Source organism: Anser cygnoides, chromosome 14 (genome assembly GCF_040182565.1).
Source record: "Anser cygnoides isolate HZ-2024a breed goose chromosome 14, Taihu_goose_T2T_genome, whole genome shotgun sequence".
Lineage (NCBI taxonomy): Eukaryota > Metazoa > Chordata > Aves > Anseriformes > Anatidae > Anser > Anser cygnoides.
The window spans coordinates 7,250,363-7,266,779 of NC_089886.1; the positions used below are offsets into that span (position 1 = coordinate 7,250,363).

The following is a 16,417-nucleotide window of genomic DNA, read 5'->3' on the forward strand; positions in this document are numbered from 1 at the left end:
GGTCCAAGCCAAATCAATTCAAAATAAGCTATAAAGCTACCGGTGGCTTTGCACCTGCCTCTGTGGAAACGTGGCTGAGCCACTGTTCCCAGAAGAGATGGGGAGGGAACCTTCCCTCTGGGAGAAGATCCAGCCACGGCTGTGTGGAGACAGGCTGCGTGGTTTGCAGGGAGAGGATGGGCTCAGGTAAATTCTGCTTTCCCTGAGCAGTTGAGTCCTATGGATCCTGGGACTGCAGTACCTTGTTAAGCTGATCTGTGCTGTGGATCCACGTCTATGTTGCCCTGTTTCTCATGTATTTGCCTATCTAAGCTTTAAAGAAGATAATCCTTGGGCTTCTCTGTCCGTGTCCAGCTTCTACATATGTTTGGTTTTGAAGAGGTAATGTTTCCTGTGTGCCTGTTCGGTGAGGAAATGTGCAGTGGCTGGGGTGAAAGCTCAGCTGGATGTAAGAAATCCCAGCCTTGGAAAGTCCTTGCCGTGCTGCCGGTGCTCACCTAACGGCATCCGAGGGTCGCTCTGCTCGGATGGTGAGGCCAGAAGGAAGAAATGCAGTAGGCAGACCACAGGAATGTGTCCTAGGGAAAAAATCTTTGGGACCGCTTACCTTAAGCAGGCCTGCTGAAGCTTCCCTTCTTTCTTTGCACAGATTTTTATGTACAGTTCAATATAAAGAAAACTATTTCTTGACTGGTGGTAGTTTTAAGTAGTTCTTGGCTGGCACTGTTAATGTATACACTGTATATCAAGTTTATAGCAAGGTCTGTTAGCAAGCTACCAGCCTAGTTTTTAATCTAGAGATAATCTTACTCTCGTTTATATGTTTGGGCTATATTACTTTGCCCAGGGTAAGCACAGCCATTGGAATCCATCCAGCTCACCTAACAACTTTCATTAAAGAAAATTGTCCTTGTAATAAAAATTACTCAGTGTGACAAGACGCCATAATATATTTTTTAAAGCCTCATAAAATTTTGTAGCAGTTAATGCCACCTGTTTGTTTTGTGAGATTTTCTTTTAAAAGTAAAAATTGACTTAAGTGTGACGATATTTGTAATAGAATGAAACAAACATCTTCCGTCTGGGCTCGTGGAGGTCAGGCTGGAGCAGGAATAGAGCAGGGTTAAGGAAAAAAGAAAAACTGCTCTTTGAAACGTGCATTTCCCTGTGTTTTGTATTTTGTTTGTGAGGTTGCTTGAAAGTGTGAGTTTTCAGTAAAGGGAAGTAGATATGTTAATAAAGTCTTCTAGCTTGCTGTTCATGATATGTGAGTCTTAAACTTATAAAACGCAATGATCATGTATGGATTTTTCTACAGCTATTGGGAGCAGCTTATCTGAGCATCATCTCTCCTAGCTACAAGGACTGCACTAGATACGTGTGGGCACTGCATCAGTGAGAACAGGCATGTGCAGATATAGTACCTGGAGCCTGTCCTTGCCTCTTCCATCCATCAGAGATACAAGACGACTTCTAGTCTGTGAGGCATTTCTTACCAATGCAGTGTAGAGCAGGCCACTTGCTACAAGCATGAAATGCTTTGGTGTACGGTGTTTTTTTTTTCCTATGGAACAAGGTAGAGCAGTGTAGGAACTGCTAGGCTGCCTGCGGGTGTCATTACAGAAGAAATTGGAAAACAAACCAGGGCGGTTCAGAAAGGTAGATGATGCCAAAATATAAAATCTGCAGCACACAGGTGGAAGACAAACCTCTGGGATTTTTCACAGTCTCATATTCTCATTTCTGTTGAAACAGAGAGTCACGGGAGATGTATGAATATTTTCCACTGTTTTGGAGCCATGGATTTTTTTTGGACTTTCCCATGTTTTGTAGCTCTGGTTTAAATAAATATTGCAGGATCTAATCTTGCAAATGCTACCGTATCTGGAGTTACTGGTAGGGGAATCAGATCAGACACAAATCTTTCGTGTGACAGTTCCCTCCTTTTATTATAATGAGCACTGGCAGCTACTCTTTTACCTAACTTGGCTTTGGTAGAATTATTAGGCCATACCTTATAGTTTTTGCTTGAAGTGAGGACTATTTTTCTCTTCTGTGATAACCTAACAATGGCAAAGGATGATCTGTGATGTTAGACAACAGTGGCGGTTGCCTTTTTTTTCCTCTCCTCTTTATTTTTTTTCTTCTTTTTAAGTCTACCCACTACCTCATGAGGAAGGCAGCTGTACTAATAATGAACCTAGTCTCTATAGAATCTTCTTACTTGAAAAATCTGTAATTGAGTGGACCAAAATTCTGGTTGCTTGTGAAGATCTGTTCATAAGGGCCTTGAAAAGGATGATGAAAAAGCGTGCTAGACAGCAAAAAGTACTAAAGGCTTTATTGAGCAGGCAAACCTATGTAGATATTGTGGGACAATTAGACTTGTTAGGCCAAAGAGTAAAATGTATTTGTGAGAATAAAATCCTGGGGAATGTTAAATAAAGCTTTGAAAAAGGTAAAGAGCTTGCTAGCAATACCTCCAAAGAAAAGAAGTCAATTTGGGTTATCTTTCAATGAAGGTAGGTATAATTGCTTGAAAGGGGAGGTGCAGAACTTAGGTACTCATAGGGATTTTGCCTGCTTTTTCTTCCAGCAACTAAAACCCTAAAGCATAACTGTTGGGTCAGCACCATGCAGGAGAGCTCATAACTTATTTATTTGCCCTGTTCCTCTTTTCAGAGAGCTATTCCACTACTGGGCTTCCCTGGCACCCTATTCAGGGGTGCTTTTATACTGTCTGCCTTTTCAGCCCTTACCTTTTGTGCCTGTTTTGGAGTCAAGGAGGACTCCACTACACAGCCTGCTGGTACAGGGCGTTGGTGTGTGTTATAGGACCACTTGCTGCACCTAGGCAAGCTCCTGCTTGATTCCCTGGGGTCGAAGTATATAAACCTGCAAGGTTATTTGGCTTTGAATGATCGCTTCCGTTGCAGTTTTTAGTGTATGAGATTTTAAGATTAGCTAATTGCTTAGATTTGACTGGCTGGCTTTTGCTTAGAGAGGCTTGTCTCCTTGATCTTTGGCTGATGGCAGCAGATAGTACGAAGCATTAATGAACAGTCCCTGGCACACTGTGAATGGGGTTTGCTGTCAAGTCAGAACTTCAGATGCCTGAGATCCACCCATTAGTGATTAGGCTAGCATCAGCTCTTAGCCCATTTTTAGGATTTTCTTTGGTGCTTTGCTCTTTGATGTAAAGACAGCTGTATGCCCCTCACTCTCTATGTAGACCAAGCTTTTATTTCCACATCTAAACAAGCTATCCATTGTTTTGATCACTCAGTAATCTTTTTCTGCAGCTTTTCTATCTGCATTCTTGTTAATCATGGTGACTGCAAATGTTTGTGCTATTTCAAATGTGGCTCCAGTCCATATTCAGTAGCGTGAATATTTCCGTATTTAAATGCAAATATCTCCTCTGATAAGCATTTTATGTAGCCATCCAAATATATACAGAGGCTCTGACTGCCTTACTGGCTTGGAGGGACATCTGGCTAGGCTTTTTGCTCTTTTTTAATCTGTGCATGAGTGGATGGTCCTGTTTTGTGTTTAGAAGAAACCAAACACAACTTAAATGCACTGAGTGCAGTTTAATTCTAAAAGTAAATTGTTCTGCGTCTCTTCAAAGCTACATTATTTTTCTGCAAAATGCCGAAGAATCCCTGCAGCCTGTTCTGATGAAGTTCTCCTAGAGGTCTGCTAGTTGACTTTTTTCTTTTCCCCTTTCTCTGCTTCTTTCCTTCTTTGTCCTTTACTCCTCCATCTCCTCCTGGTCCCTTTTTTTTTTAATTACTCCTGAAGTTTGAGAACATCTTCGGCAGTCTTGTTTAAGATGTTATGTTTAAACTTTGGGTTTGAACAGAATTATTCTTATTTCTTTCTTCTTGTTACTGTATTTGTTAACTGTTCAGGACCTACCTTCCAAAAGCATTGTTTTCTGCTAAAGAAAGAACTGCATCTTGAAGAAATTCCTTGCTACAGTGTTTTACTTCCTCGTTTTCATACAGAACACCTGAAGAAACGCCTGGAAGATTATATGGCCCAGTTCCCAAACGTGAGAATCCTCCGAACCAAAAAAAGAGAGGGGCTGATAAGAACTCGGATGCTGGGGGCCTCCATGGCAATAGGGGATGTCATCACCTTCTTGGATTCCCATTGCGAGGCCAACGTCAACTGGCTGCCGCCCCTGTTAGGTAAGCATGGTGGTGCTGAGTGTTGTACGTGGCTGCGGACTGAACTGGTAAAGAGCTGGCAACACATATCAGTGTTGAGTTTCTTTTATTTCTACCTGCTGCTGTGTCCTCACGCTGTGACTAAACGGACAAAAACACAAAATATCTTAAAAAGGAAGAGGGGGGAAAAAAGATGAGTGAATTGTTGGCAATTTGTTGCCTTTATTTCAAGATTTTTTTTCTGTGCTAGACTCTTCAAAAATCCTATTGTATGCTTAGTTTGATTAAAGAGTAAAGATCATATTCTTCTATTTCCTCACTAAACAAAATCTTAAATAATTCACAGCTTGATAGAAGAGTAAACTATAGCATGGTCATTCTGCAGCTTGCAGAGAGGAATTGCTGTATGATTCAGAAAAGATCTTTATGTACAGATTTTAAGTAGCTTCCAGGTTTTTTCTCCTGTATAACTATATTCAGCTTCATAGTCTGCTACCTTGTGGAAAATACTTCTTGTGCATAACAGCTGCTGGTATGTATTTGTGGAAACGTGTAGTCCTTTCCAAGGCAGTGCTCCATCTTTAAGGAGGCATTAGTTTTACAATGTTAGTTTGTCTCAAGGATGACAAATTGAAAGGACAGTGCCTTCTGTATCTGGTATCTCTGTGCCTCTGGCCAGCACCACCTCTAGTCAGGTGCTTCTTGAGGAAATTTCTGTTTAAGTAGCGAGCTCCCTTTTTTGTTTGTTTTTGCAGTGCTCAGCTGAGTGGAATGATGCTATCTGGATTTTGTGCTTGTTTTGGAGGGGTGTGTTCTCTGTGATCTGTGCCCTGCTGTAGATTTGGTAGGTTTTCCAGTTGTACGCACTGCTCTTCCCACATTATTTAGAGTGGGCATCTGGCAGTATCCAGGTCACTTTGGCTGCCAGATACGATGCTGTATGAAAGTAGAAACTTTCCCCTAAAGAAAACCAAACTCCTTTACAGCCCTATTGCAAGCGATGTGTCCAAGAGCTCTCTGAGGTGTGGCTTTGTGGAGTACGCTGGCAGCAGCAGTCAAGTGGAGGTTTGAGAAAGAAGTCAGATTTGTCAGCAGGATTGCTGGATGGTAATGCTGTTGCTTTCACAACAGTTTGTATCTGGTAATAACATAAAACATTCGCTGCTTCTTGAGCCCTAGGGAGGGAGGGCAGAATTAGCTCAAATGCCATTTAAATGAGAACATGTACAGTGAGCTTTAATTTTGAAGCACAGAAAGGATTTCTGTTAGACGTGTGTTGGAAGCTGAGACATCGTTTGTCGCCTCGGCTCTGAAAGTTAACTTCCAACAAGAGACCTTCTCAGTAATAAAGTATTTAAGAAGTTCCAGATGTTTATTCAGGAATTAATCCTGTTTTGTATTATTTGATTGGAAGAAAAGGCTGAGAGGAGGAGGTGAACTTGCATTTCTTGAGCCTGCTGAGAGTAGTTATGCCATTAGTCTGGATTGCTTCCTGCCAGATCCTGGCATAGCAATTAAAGCGAGGTGGTACAATGGGTTATTGCCCTGGTTTTGAATCTGTGCAGAAAGGGTTCACATCCCGGTCACTCGTTAAAATGAGGGCTGTTAACTAAGTACGTACCAGATTGTCATTTTTTTTTAACCTGGTGGTTTGGGTATCTGTGGTGGCATGTCTGTGTCTTTCTATTCTGCCTCAGCGTGATGGTCACGATAGCAAGAGTGCCGGGTGTTTTGATGTCAATAGTTTTAGCTCTAATATCCCAGCTATCTCAGAAACACCAGATAAATTGATATAAATTGGAGCATCTGCTCAAAAGAGAATGAAAGGGAAGAAAGCTATATTGCTCTCGGACATGTTCGTATTTTGGTGCTCTTTTCGGTAATTTGATGGTCAAAAGAACCAGCTGGTGCAGGTCTTCTAATGTGTTTCTCCAATCTTCAGATCGCATTGCCCGAAACCGCAAGACTATCGTTTGTCCAATGATCGATGTTATTGATCATGACCACTTTGGATATGAGACTCAGGCTGGAGACGCAATGCGAGGTGCATTTGACTGGGAGATGTATTACAAGAGGATCCCTATTCCTCCTGAGTTACAGAAACTCGATCCCAGTGATCCCTTTGAGTAAGTTACTGAAACGCAGCGTGCTAAGAGCTGGCTAACAAAATAACACCCTGCTACAGGGTTGGTTTACACCTCCGTGTATTAGAAACCAGAAGCTGATTGTAAGCTACTTGTTTTTTGGCAGCTGTTTGCTTTGTTGATTTAAAAGAACTGTATTGTGTAGTAGCTGTGAACACTCTCCTTTTCATTGCTATTTTTGCCACCTTAATTCCCGCAGAAGTTAACATTTCATTTAAAACTGTAATGTGTAACATTTAATGTGGTCATTTATTACTGAGATCTTTCAAACATAACTTAGTATCCCTAATGCTCTGCCAAAAACAACAAGCCAGTGGCAGCTTATATGTCATTCCCAGGTGGGGGGAGAAGAAAACCTAGCAGAATAATTACAGCAATTTTGATGATTGCAGTGCATTGCAGAAGTAAATCTGTGATCAAGTTATGTTCTGCTGTTGCTGTGCTTGCCAACATTGAGACAGTTCTGCTGTCCTTTTTACTTCTGCAGCATAAAGAACAACAACAAAAAAACACCCTTGGAGGTCAAGCTCAATGACTTGATCGTACTACTGAGACAAAGAGCACTAATGTGCAGGATATGGGTCCCTCTGGAAGAGGTTATGTTCTGTCACTTAATGGTGAACTCTCCTGCCTCTTTGGAGGAGAGGCATTTATTGCTTCTGAAATGAGCCTGCTCTGGTCCTCCTCATTTGCAAGTGGGAAATTACTAGATAATGCAAAAACAATTGCTTGTTCCTGCAGGGCTGCAAATGCACTGTGAACTCCGGGTGGTGAAAAGAATGTTTGTGAAATCTTGCTTTTGTTTTTTAAATGTTTAGCTAGAGATCTGTATCTTTGAATATGTTTGTAATATGGAGTCTGGTTTTTCCTTAAGGTCTCCTGTAATGGCTGGAGGACTGTTTGCAGTCGATAGAAAGTGGTTCTGGGAGCTGGGAGGGTATGATGCAGGTCTGGAGATATGGGGAGGAGAGCAGTATGAAATATCCTTTAAGGTGAGCTATTTTCTCTGGAAATTACTTTTGTTTTGAAAAGTAAGAATTGTTCTGAGACACAGAATGTGAATGATCTATCTTGTCCTTGCTTTTGCGTGTGACTAAAGGTGAAAGAGCTGGGAGTAGTAAGATAGTGTGCAGAAGAATCAGCGATGATGAGGGTCAGTTTTGGAGCGTTAGCTGGGGTGCCCCCGTTCTGTGGTCACAGCTGCAGATGCATGTGCTCTTCCCAGCAAGGGTAAGTCAGCTTGCGTGGAGCTATCTGTAACTGTTAGGCTTTTTGCACTCACCCTAGCAAGAAGATGAAATATTCTCCTTAAGTGAAAGGGATTCAGGCATCTCATTGCTCGCCTGGTTGGGTACCTCGGGCCTGAACTTGAGTTTCCCAGCGATGAGAGTAACTTACTGTCTGTGCTCAATCCATCTGAGTCCTGGCTGCGAGGAACCGAGCCTATTAATTACCCTGAAAGAAATCATCAACAATTGGAATAATAGCGCTGCTGCTGGCAGTGACTTCACATCATTATCTACCTGGCATGGGGACAGCTCTGTTACTTACTACTTGATCAAGCTGCTCAGTTCGAGGGCTTTAAAGTAAGAGTTAGCCAAAAGCACATATTAATAGTAACAAGTCACTGTGACCCATAAAGACCACTGGTAGCTGTGTTATCATGGAATATGGCACTCTGAAATATGCTCTAGGAAACCCACTGGGATGCCCCACATCGCTTCTTTTCAGTGGTGGGAATCCTTCCCATAGCCTGTGGAGGATTAAGTAAAGATTTCAACATTTAACTCGGGGCCACAACGTGGTTTCTCTTTCAGAGATTGAATATATGGTGGATATGGAATATATGGGTATATGAATATATCTCATAGGTGTCTGGATGCCACTGAACTAAGCCAGTTGGCCTCAGCACGGGCCCAGAAGTCAGCAGCAATGCTAGTATAGTGCACAGTTTAGCTTCAGCAACTGAAATTTTTTTCTGTCTCCCCTGACAAAAAGTCATGGATGATCTCTAATAAAACAGATTCTGAGATCTCAATGCCTCTGTGCAATTCAAGGCGTATCAAGCTATATACAGCAAGCCATATTACCATGCGTATGTACAACGTACCACCATACAGCAAACAATTTTTTTCATTCACAAAAAAAACCACGAACTACTAAAGCCACGGCGGAGATCCCTTCTCCTCTGTAACAGCATCAGGGAGGGAGGGAGGGACTCGCTCTTTGGGGATGTCGTTACAGGTAGAGCCATTTATTCTTTGTGTTGCATGTAATGAAATTGTGTAACGGTGTCATTCACTGCAGGAGGGCTAGTGACAGTATTCAGCCTCTTTTCCTCGGCCCTTTTCAAAAGTGCTGGTTTCCAAGAGTGATGACACTGGCTGGGCAAGCCCTTTGTCTCTAATGCCCCAGCAGACAGTCACACTGCTTGATCTGCAGGAAATAAGACTGCTTCATTCATCTGTTTGCTTATCCTCTCTGAAGCACGCTGTGTTTTATTTCAGTCCAAAGATGGTAATTTATGGAGGGATAAGTTTGCTTTAATTAATCTCTTCAGAGAACCCCTTTTTTTTCTTTCATTGTGCAACAGAAAAATGAAGTTTTAACCGAAAGAGGCTCGGTATATTTTCAGAAATTGAGATAAATTTGATACATTCATCTGTGGCTGATAGATTTAATAATTCTGCTGGAATTGCAAGAATAGAAGGTTTGTTCATAGAATTTATGAAGCTATGACATTTCGTGGAGAGCTTAGAGCTATGTTCTTACCTTTAGAAGCAGACTGAGATTTTGTAATTAAAGGGACACTGTCAAATAATTTAAAGCTCTGGGTATAGGCGTGGGGTACCTACTTTCACATTATTTATTATCTAATGCGAATTCAGATTCTAAGTGTGCCGAATTTACAGCTCAGCTTTAACAAAGAGTCCATTCCTATGGCTGGGAGTTGTGGGTGCAGGTAATGGTGTATACTGGTGGTCTTTGAACCACTGCATCATCTCTGGCCTTCTCAAGCCTCACCAGGAGGAGATTTTTTTTTTCCCCCTCAAACACACTCTTTTTTCGGCCACATATGGACTGTACTTTACAGTTTTTTGCCTTTATTTTAAAATCCAGAACTATGTTGCTGAGAGACTGCAAATAAACAAGTTTATTTAGGAGCCTCTTGCCTTTCTGTTCTGCGATCATATGTATTTCTGTCGTCAGCTAGCTCTGCTGCATTCATAGAGGGGAACGTTCAGGCTGAAAACAAGCCAGCAGAGAAACCATCAGTCTTTAGCACCTCAGGAAACATTTAACCAGGGGATGGATCAAACTCCATTAATAAAAGCCTTGTTTCTTGGATGAAGTGTGTACACAAAGCTTCACTAGAAAACATAGCATACAGTGGGGACAAAAAAAATTTAGGCAAATGTTAAATTAGAAACAAATTTCCTAACTTGGGTCCTAACCCTAAACACTGGCAAGCAATCTCGATCCCTTAAAACAGGAATTTCTAGATTAGAAACAACAGAGTCAGTCTAACCGTTTAGGACAAAAACGTGCACTTCTGACTTGTGTATATCCAGAATAGCTCAATGTATATAACCCAATTCTTCAAAAGGTCTTCCTATGTCAGGTCATGTTCAGATGCAACAGGAAGATTTCAGTCTGGAATTTTAGTCGCTGGCATTACACCCGTTCAAATGAGCTGCATCCTTTTGTGAACCCTGCGTGCAGGATGCTCCAGGCGAAGTGCTCTGCGGGTCTGCGTGGCGCGAGAACCATTTTCCTTCATCTCAGTGGATTAACAAATATTAACCTTTGAGTGCATTCTTGCATTTTGAAGAAAGGATAAAAAAGCATGCACAAGTGTTTCTGTGCAGCACTGGCTACATTTCCTTTCTGCTGTGCCTAACTCTACAGCCCTAGTTTTTCTGTTCAGTGGTCACTTCTGACACTGTTTCTGGTTGTATCAATGAAGTTAGTGCTGATTGTGGCCTTCGCTGCTTATTCCAGGCACATACTCGTGCTGCTTTCCAGCAGCTCACGTTTGCCCACACTGAAACAGGCCTGGCATTTTGCTTTTTCTTTTCTTAAGCAGCACATCCTGCTTAACTCTAAGGCTCTCAGCTGCGGTAAAGGGTGGCTTCTTTCTCCCTTCCTATCCCGTTGATGCAGAGATCAGTTTCAGACTGTCAACTAGAATTTTTGCTCCCCGTTCACCCTATGTGCTTGAGTCAGATTTCGGAGTAGCCTTCTACCAAGCACCAGCAGGAGAATGGACATGCACACACCCCTGTCCGCCTGTGAAATGCAGTTATTGGAGAGTGCTATCATTAATCTAAAATGCTCCAGACGATAAGGAGGAGCCGTGCTGGTGTGTGTTGTGCAAACACACAGATCCCAGTGCCTCTTTAGTCACCTCAATCTTTTACAGAGCCATAAGTCCCAGCTGTAACGGCAGCTGATGCTTACAATGCAGAGAATTACAATTTTCCTGAATTACTGTTTGCCCTTGCTTTCATCCTCTCACTTACCTCGTTACGCAGAGAACCCCCTTGGCTTTTCCTCCGTGTCCTTTTCTTCCCACCTTTCAGTGTATGCTCAGACATCCAGCCAGCTTCTCTCCATTGATCCACCCCATGCTCTTTATATTTGTTGTGCCTTGCAGAAGCAGCTTTCTTTCCAAGGCTTGGCTCACTCTTGTGTGTGTGCGCGCTTTTGTGTTTTTTTCTTCCTGTCTTGGGAAGCATTGGCTCATCGTGCTGCAGTCTCTGGAAACCATAAACCTTGTACACCCAGATAATTTGTGTTCACACACCAACTGCGGTATTGTATTGTGTGTTTGAGAGGAGAGGTTTAGCTAGCTGTCTTACGTGACATTGTTTTCTGAAATGGCAGAACGGGAATTGGATCAGAATAACATTCCCATGTAGAGAATAGGTGGCGTGTTATCTTGTGCTTTCATAGCAGGCTAGCTAAGTCAAAGGCTCTTGAGTCACTCTATGAATATGGAGTTATGGCTCCCCAGGCCACTGAGAAGACAGAAATAATACCACCTGTGTTATTTACTTCTCCTGTATATGCTTTAATGGTTAGGCTGAGATTGTAGCCATAGAAAAATCTGTTGCAGTATTCCCACTGACCTCACTGTAGCCGGGTTTTCAGCTAATTCCAGCAGATCTGTCAGCTGCTAGATTCCTAACTCAAAATGTAGATTGGTGAAATTGTGCCTGGGGAGGAAGAGAGATTTCCTGCTCTCTCCTGATGAGATCTGATTAGACCATTTTGTAAAGCCCAGCCTGCCGGACCAGCTTTAATTCTTGTTCTTGCGGCGTTGCAGTAAATTGTTGTTTGGAATTAAGTGCATCAAGCTCAGGCTCTGATGTCTGCTGTCATGTCAGCCAGAGAGGTGAGGCACCAGCTCACCCTTTAATAAAACTGCAACGAAGAAAGAAAAGCAGCTGGCTCCCCGGCCTAAGGAGGACGCAGTAAGCGGCAGGCAGTGTTACAGCAGAGGCACCAGGAGCTCCCCCCAGACCAGCGCCGTTTCAGCTGTTTGGCAGCGCTGTATTTTTAGCAGTGTAAGTTCTGATGTGTCATGCCTGTGAACTGTGGCCTTGTTTAAAAACAACCAAATATTGCCAGCTGAGTGGAAGTGTTCTCTCAGCTAGCGCGCAGCTATTTTGGGTTTGCTTCGCTAGCAGTTATTCCTTGACAGGCCCTCAAATGTGATTCCCCTGACCTTTAACTCTAACTTTCTAGTGCTTTTGTTAGCTGTGTTTTACTGATACATGTCACACTCTTCCCCTCTCTCCTTTCTTCCAGTTTTATAGATAAGGGCTGGTAATTGTCTTTATGGAGGTTGTAATGAGTTCTGTCACCGCACAAAGAAGCTTGCTAATAAAATAAATCAAAGCAGCAATGAATGAATGGAAAGCACGCTTTTAAAATTAGATTTGTACTGCAAGTGCCACACTGTCACTTGCAGCATGAGACAATATTAAAAAAGCACTGAGTTGGCAAAGTACCTGGAAAGGGTTGCGGAGGTCTGCTAGCAGGAATTACGAAGCCTTCTGCTGGCTCCACGCGGCAGCGTTGCAGCATCACTGGGGAGTAAATATTTTAAAGCATGATTAGGAAAGGAGCATGTAAAACTGATCTTAGATTTTACTTATGCAGTAAGTCAGCTGAGTGGCTTTTCTTATCATATCATTACATGGGTTTATGTAGTGTCTTCTGTGTGCCTGGAGTCTTCTTGTACCAGCGAGGAGCTCTTGGCCCCACCTCTCATCGTTCTGTCTAGCCTCCCGTACCCCTTCATCCCGGTGTGCCATACAACGTTTGGGCAGGCAGCAGGGCTAACAAGCTGGTGTTTTCATTCAGGGTTGCTTTACCCTAAAACGCAGCTGGTTGTGAACCAACGGGGCTTACTTGGTGCTGGTGCAGTGTACGATGTGAAAATACAGGTTGGTGAGGGGTGTTTCCACCTGTGCAACTGAGCTCTAGGCTTTTCAGCTGTTCCTGCAGGTTTTTTTATAGTTCCCAGGTTCCGGACAGATCTGTTGCAGCTCTTACAGCTTTGTACAAACCCTCTATGTCATAGAAACAAACAAACAAAAAAATCCCAAATTCTTCTTTTCTCGGTCTACCTGTTAATATCCTAGTGGTGAAATCACATCATGGCCCTCTGTAGTAAAAAACTCAGCAAACAGAGAGTACAAAGCATTTCTAATTCCACAAGAAACTTCACAGAAGCTGAGTGCAAGTTTCTTTTTTCATATTCATCCCTTCTGCACCAGACTCTTAAGACACAGCAGGGACAAAGGGAATGAAATTCTGTAGGAGTGTTTGTCAACTTTCTTCTTGTCTCTCTCTCACCGTAATGGCATGTAATTAAGTACCTTGAACTTTAGAAGTTGTCTGTGAAAAATATTCCACTAACTGAGAGCAACCAACCTCCATTAAGTTACACACAGTCAGCAAATGACTGTAATTATTAGGGCCAGTAGACAGAGCTGAAACTCCAGAGGACTTTAGTGTCAGAGCTAATAATTATGCAGCAGCCTTGGCCAAATATTTCTCTTCCGAGCTAAGTATTTAATATTGTCACCGTGGAATATTAATAGAATTGCCTGCTATGTGTGAAGCTGTTGGCTAAGCTCATCGTACGGTGAACTGTGGTGGCTCAAATTAGCCACAGTGAATGGAGAGCTCAAGAGCTCTGCGTCAGCTTGCAGCAGCAGCAGGCCTTCTTTAATACTGCTGCCTTGGGGGTATTAACGCAAGATGTAGGGACAAAACGAAGGCCATTCAATGTCATGCTTCAAGAATTCAGAAAAGCATTTGGCTTGCGTAGCGAAGAGTACTTTCTTTCACTATTGATTAGATATCTCTGGGAAGCACGTATCGATATATTTCTTAAACCTAATGGAGGAGATTAGCTGCTTCAGAAATGTCTCCTTTGGTTTCACTTGTTTGGGCAAAATGACTACACCCGGGCTATAAATAAGGAATAACAGAAAGTTGTTGCAGACTGTTGGCACAAAGTGAAGTCTTCCCAGATGGGGAAGGAAACTTCTGGGTGTAATCCAGACATTAATCAAGCCTCAAGGTAGTCATCTTTAACTAGCAGTGTGTTTCACTGACTTTCTGAGGACTTTTTTTAAGGCAAATTATGTTTTCACCAGGAAGGGATTTCTGCTTAATTGTAAGGTTGCAAGAGCAATGAGTGCCTGTCAGCAATAAAACCATAAGAGCGATATCCCAGACTTTGCAGTGATAACCACCAGGAAAAGTAGCAGGTCTTTACTGCTTTCTGGCACTGGAGCAGGCTCGTGAATTCCCTGGAGCATTTTGCATAAGACCTGACCTGTACTGTAGACGTGGCCTCCCTTATAAACAATCTATAGCCAGGATCTTATATGGCAGTCCAGTTTAATCATTATGATCGCTATTGCTGTAATAACATATGTCAATTGAAAGTGTGCTGTTCTCTGGATTATTTTCTGTTCTTTCCTCTAAGAAACACAAAATTAAACTGTTTAGACATCGGGCTTGATAGTGCTTGCAGTAAATCAGGGCTTGCATGGCTCCAATCAAGTAGTTATAGGATTTGAGACTAAAGCAAGGAGGGAGGATATTTCAGAGAGAGTGTACTTTAAAGTTAAAAAAAAAAAAAATCGGGGTTAGGCTTTTTTATAACTTGAAAGTCTTTCTTGTTTTTTTCTCCATATAACCAAGAGTGAATCTATCTCTGCTGTTTCACAGGTATGGATGTGTGGGGGTCGTATGGAGGACATCCCTTGCTCTAGAGTAGGCCATATCTACAGAAAATACGTTCCTTACAAGGTTCCAACAGGAGTCAGCCTGGCAAGGGTAAGTGGCAGCAATGTTCCCCCTCACCCTGCGTGTGATCAGACAGCAGCCCCTTGGAAGGTTTGGCAAAGCAAAAGCTCTTCTATTTTCTCCATCTCTTAAGCTACAAAAGATGTCCATCCGCAATGTGACTGTGCCATTGTCTTCCGTTACCCCACAACGGGAAGAAAATTGAGGCTTGTAGTACACAAATTGTACTTGTACAAGGGTCAAATGGAGCAGTTGTTGCAGAGGAGGATGTCTAGCACAAAGGGAAGAGAGTCTAGGGAAGCTACAGACACGTACAGACAGCTCCATGCTCAAAATACCAGCTATTGCTAGGTGTTGAGAAAGAGCTTTGCAATCAGGCACTTGGTATGGAATCACCAATAAAAAAACAAGGTACAGTTTTATTTGTATAATAATTCAGTCATTTTAGTTGTGCTCTCCAAGAGCAGCAGGCTTCAGCGTGCTGATTGTCTTTCGGTGATTGAAAGACCTCTCAGTTTCAAGCATCACAGACCACTGAATGAGCAAGCTGTAATTCTCTACGATGGAAGTTCTGTGCCATCTTATTTTTTAATCTAGCATACCCCAAAGAGGAAAGAGCCTTTGCTTATTGTGCAGTAGCTTTGTCCAATTAATTTCTCAAATTGAGAAGGGATTGCATTGCCCTCTGGTGGGGAGAAGAAAAATCATAGGAGCAGGAAGGCTGCAAAACTATAAACCACAAGAAGATACCTTGCTGTCGTGCAGTCTTACAGCTTGCACGGTGTTAAAATGTTTCTCAGTTTAATAGCATTGCCCTAGTTATAGATTTGAGTTTATTGCCCAGCAATGACCTGTCAGAGGGACAGAGCATTCTCCTGTCTGTGCCATCTCTTCAGGAAGGAGCTATATATTTCTTTTGATTTGGTATTTAGCTCTTGCATACCCCCACAGTGCTGGAAGGAAATGGTGGACAGGTGCAGAGAAGGCTGTTTCTTGGCATCTAAGATTATAAAAGTCACCTTGAGGTGAACGCCTTCTCTCGTTTTGTGTAGGCCACGCTCGGGGCAGGGTCGGCACGCTGCTCGTTCTTAACACCCGAATTTATTTTGGCAATGGGTGACCACTGCTGGACTGACTGCCTCCAAGCGAGGTGAGCAGTGCTGTTGGGTCGCTGAAGTCATGACTACACGTGGCACATTTCTGTGTGGCACCAGGGCTGTCCCTAGTAATGTCAGAGAGCACTCCGAGGTCCGACGGTCTGCTGGGTGCCTGATGGCAAGCAGCAGGGCTGGCTCAGGAGGGTGGTGTGTGGTCATTGCTGGGTTGGAATCACTCGGTTGGATTAGGGCAATGTTTTAGCATTACAGCGATACTTGAATTCAGCGTGTGCAGATATCTGAGTTTTTCCCAGAAGAAGAGAAGTCTCATTGCAGAGCCAATACAAAGCTGGAGTTAACACTGATGTGACAGGCGTGATTTTGGGGGGGATATTGGTTTGGTTTTGTGGGATTGCTGTGCAGATCAATGTGAAATACTCTGCTGCCAGGGAGTAAACCCTTTGCTTCTGTTCTCAGTGGTCATCCCCTGAAAGCTGCGTATTCCTACCGTATCTGAGTTTCTCTTAAACAGCTTTTTACACAAGGAAACCAAAAAAGAGTGGTAAGAATATTGTGAACTGAAGCTTTCCAGAAGGGAGTAGTACAAATCCCATTCCTAGGTGAATATAAAATACAATAGGAAAGATATAAGGAAGAAGCTTTTTGT

General features: G+C 42.7%; 1 protein-coding gene across 2 annotated transcripts in view; it reads left to right on the plus strand.

Moving 5' to 3' along the window:
- The window catches only part of GALNT10 (polypeptide N-acetylgalactosaminyltransferase 10), an 87,193-nt gene that overhangs the window by 60,728 nt on the left and 10,048 nt on the right, over positions 1 to 16,417 (plus strand). For both annotated transcript variants that reach the window (XM_048057165.2, XM_048057166.2), the window contains exons 5-8: positions 4,011 to 4,196; positions 6,118 to 6,301; positions 7,194 to 7,311; positions 14,576 to 14,683. In XM_048057165.2, the coding sequence (XP_047913122.1) occupies positions 4,011 to 4,196; positions 6,118 to 6,301; positions 7,194 to 7,311; positions 14,576 to 14,683 (596 nt within the window). The remainder of the gene's footprint in view (positions 1 to 4,010; positions 4,197 to 6,117; positions 6,302 to 7,193; positions 7,312 to 14,575; positions 14,684 to 16,417) is intronic.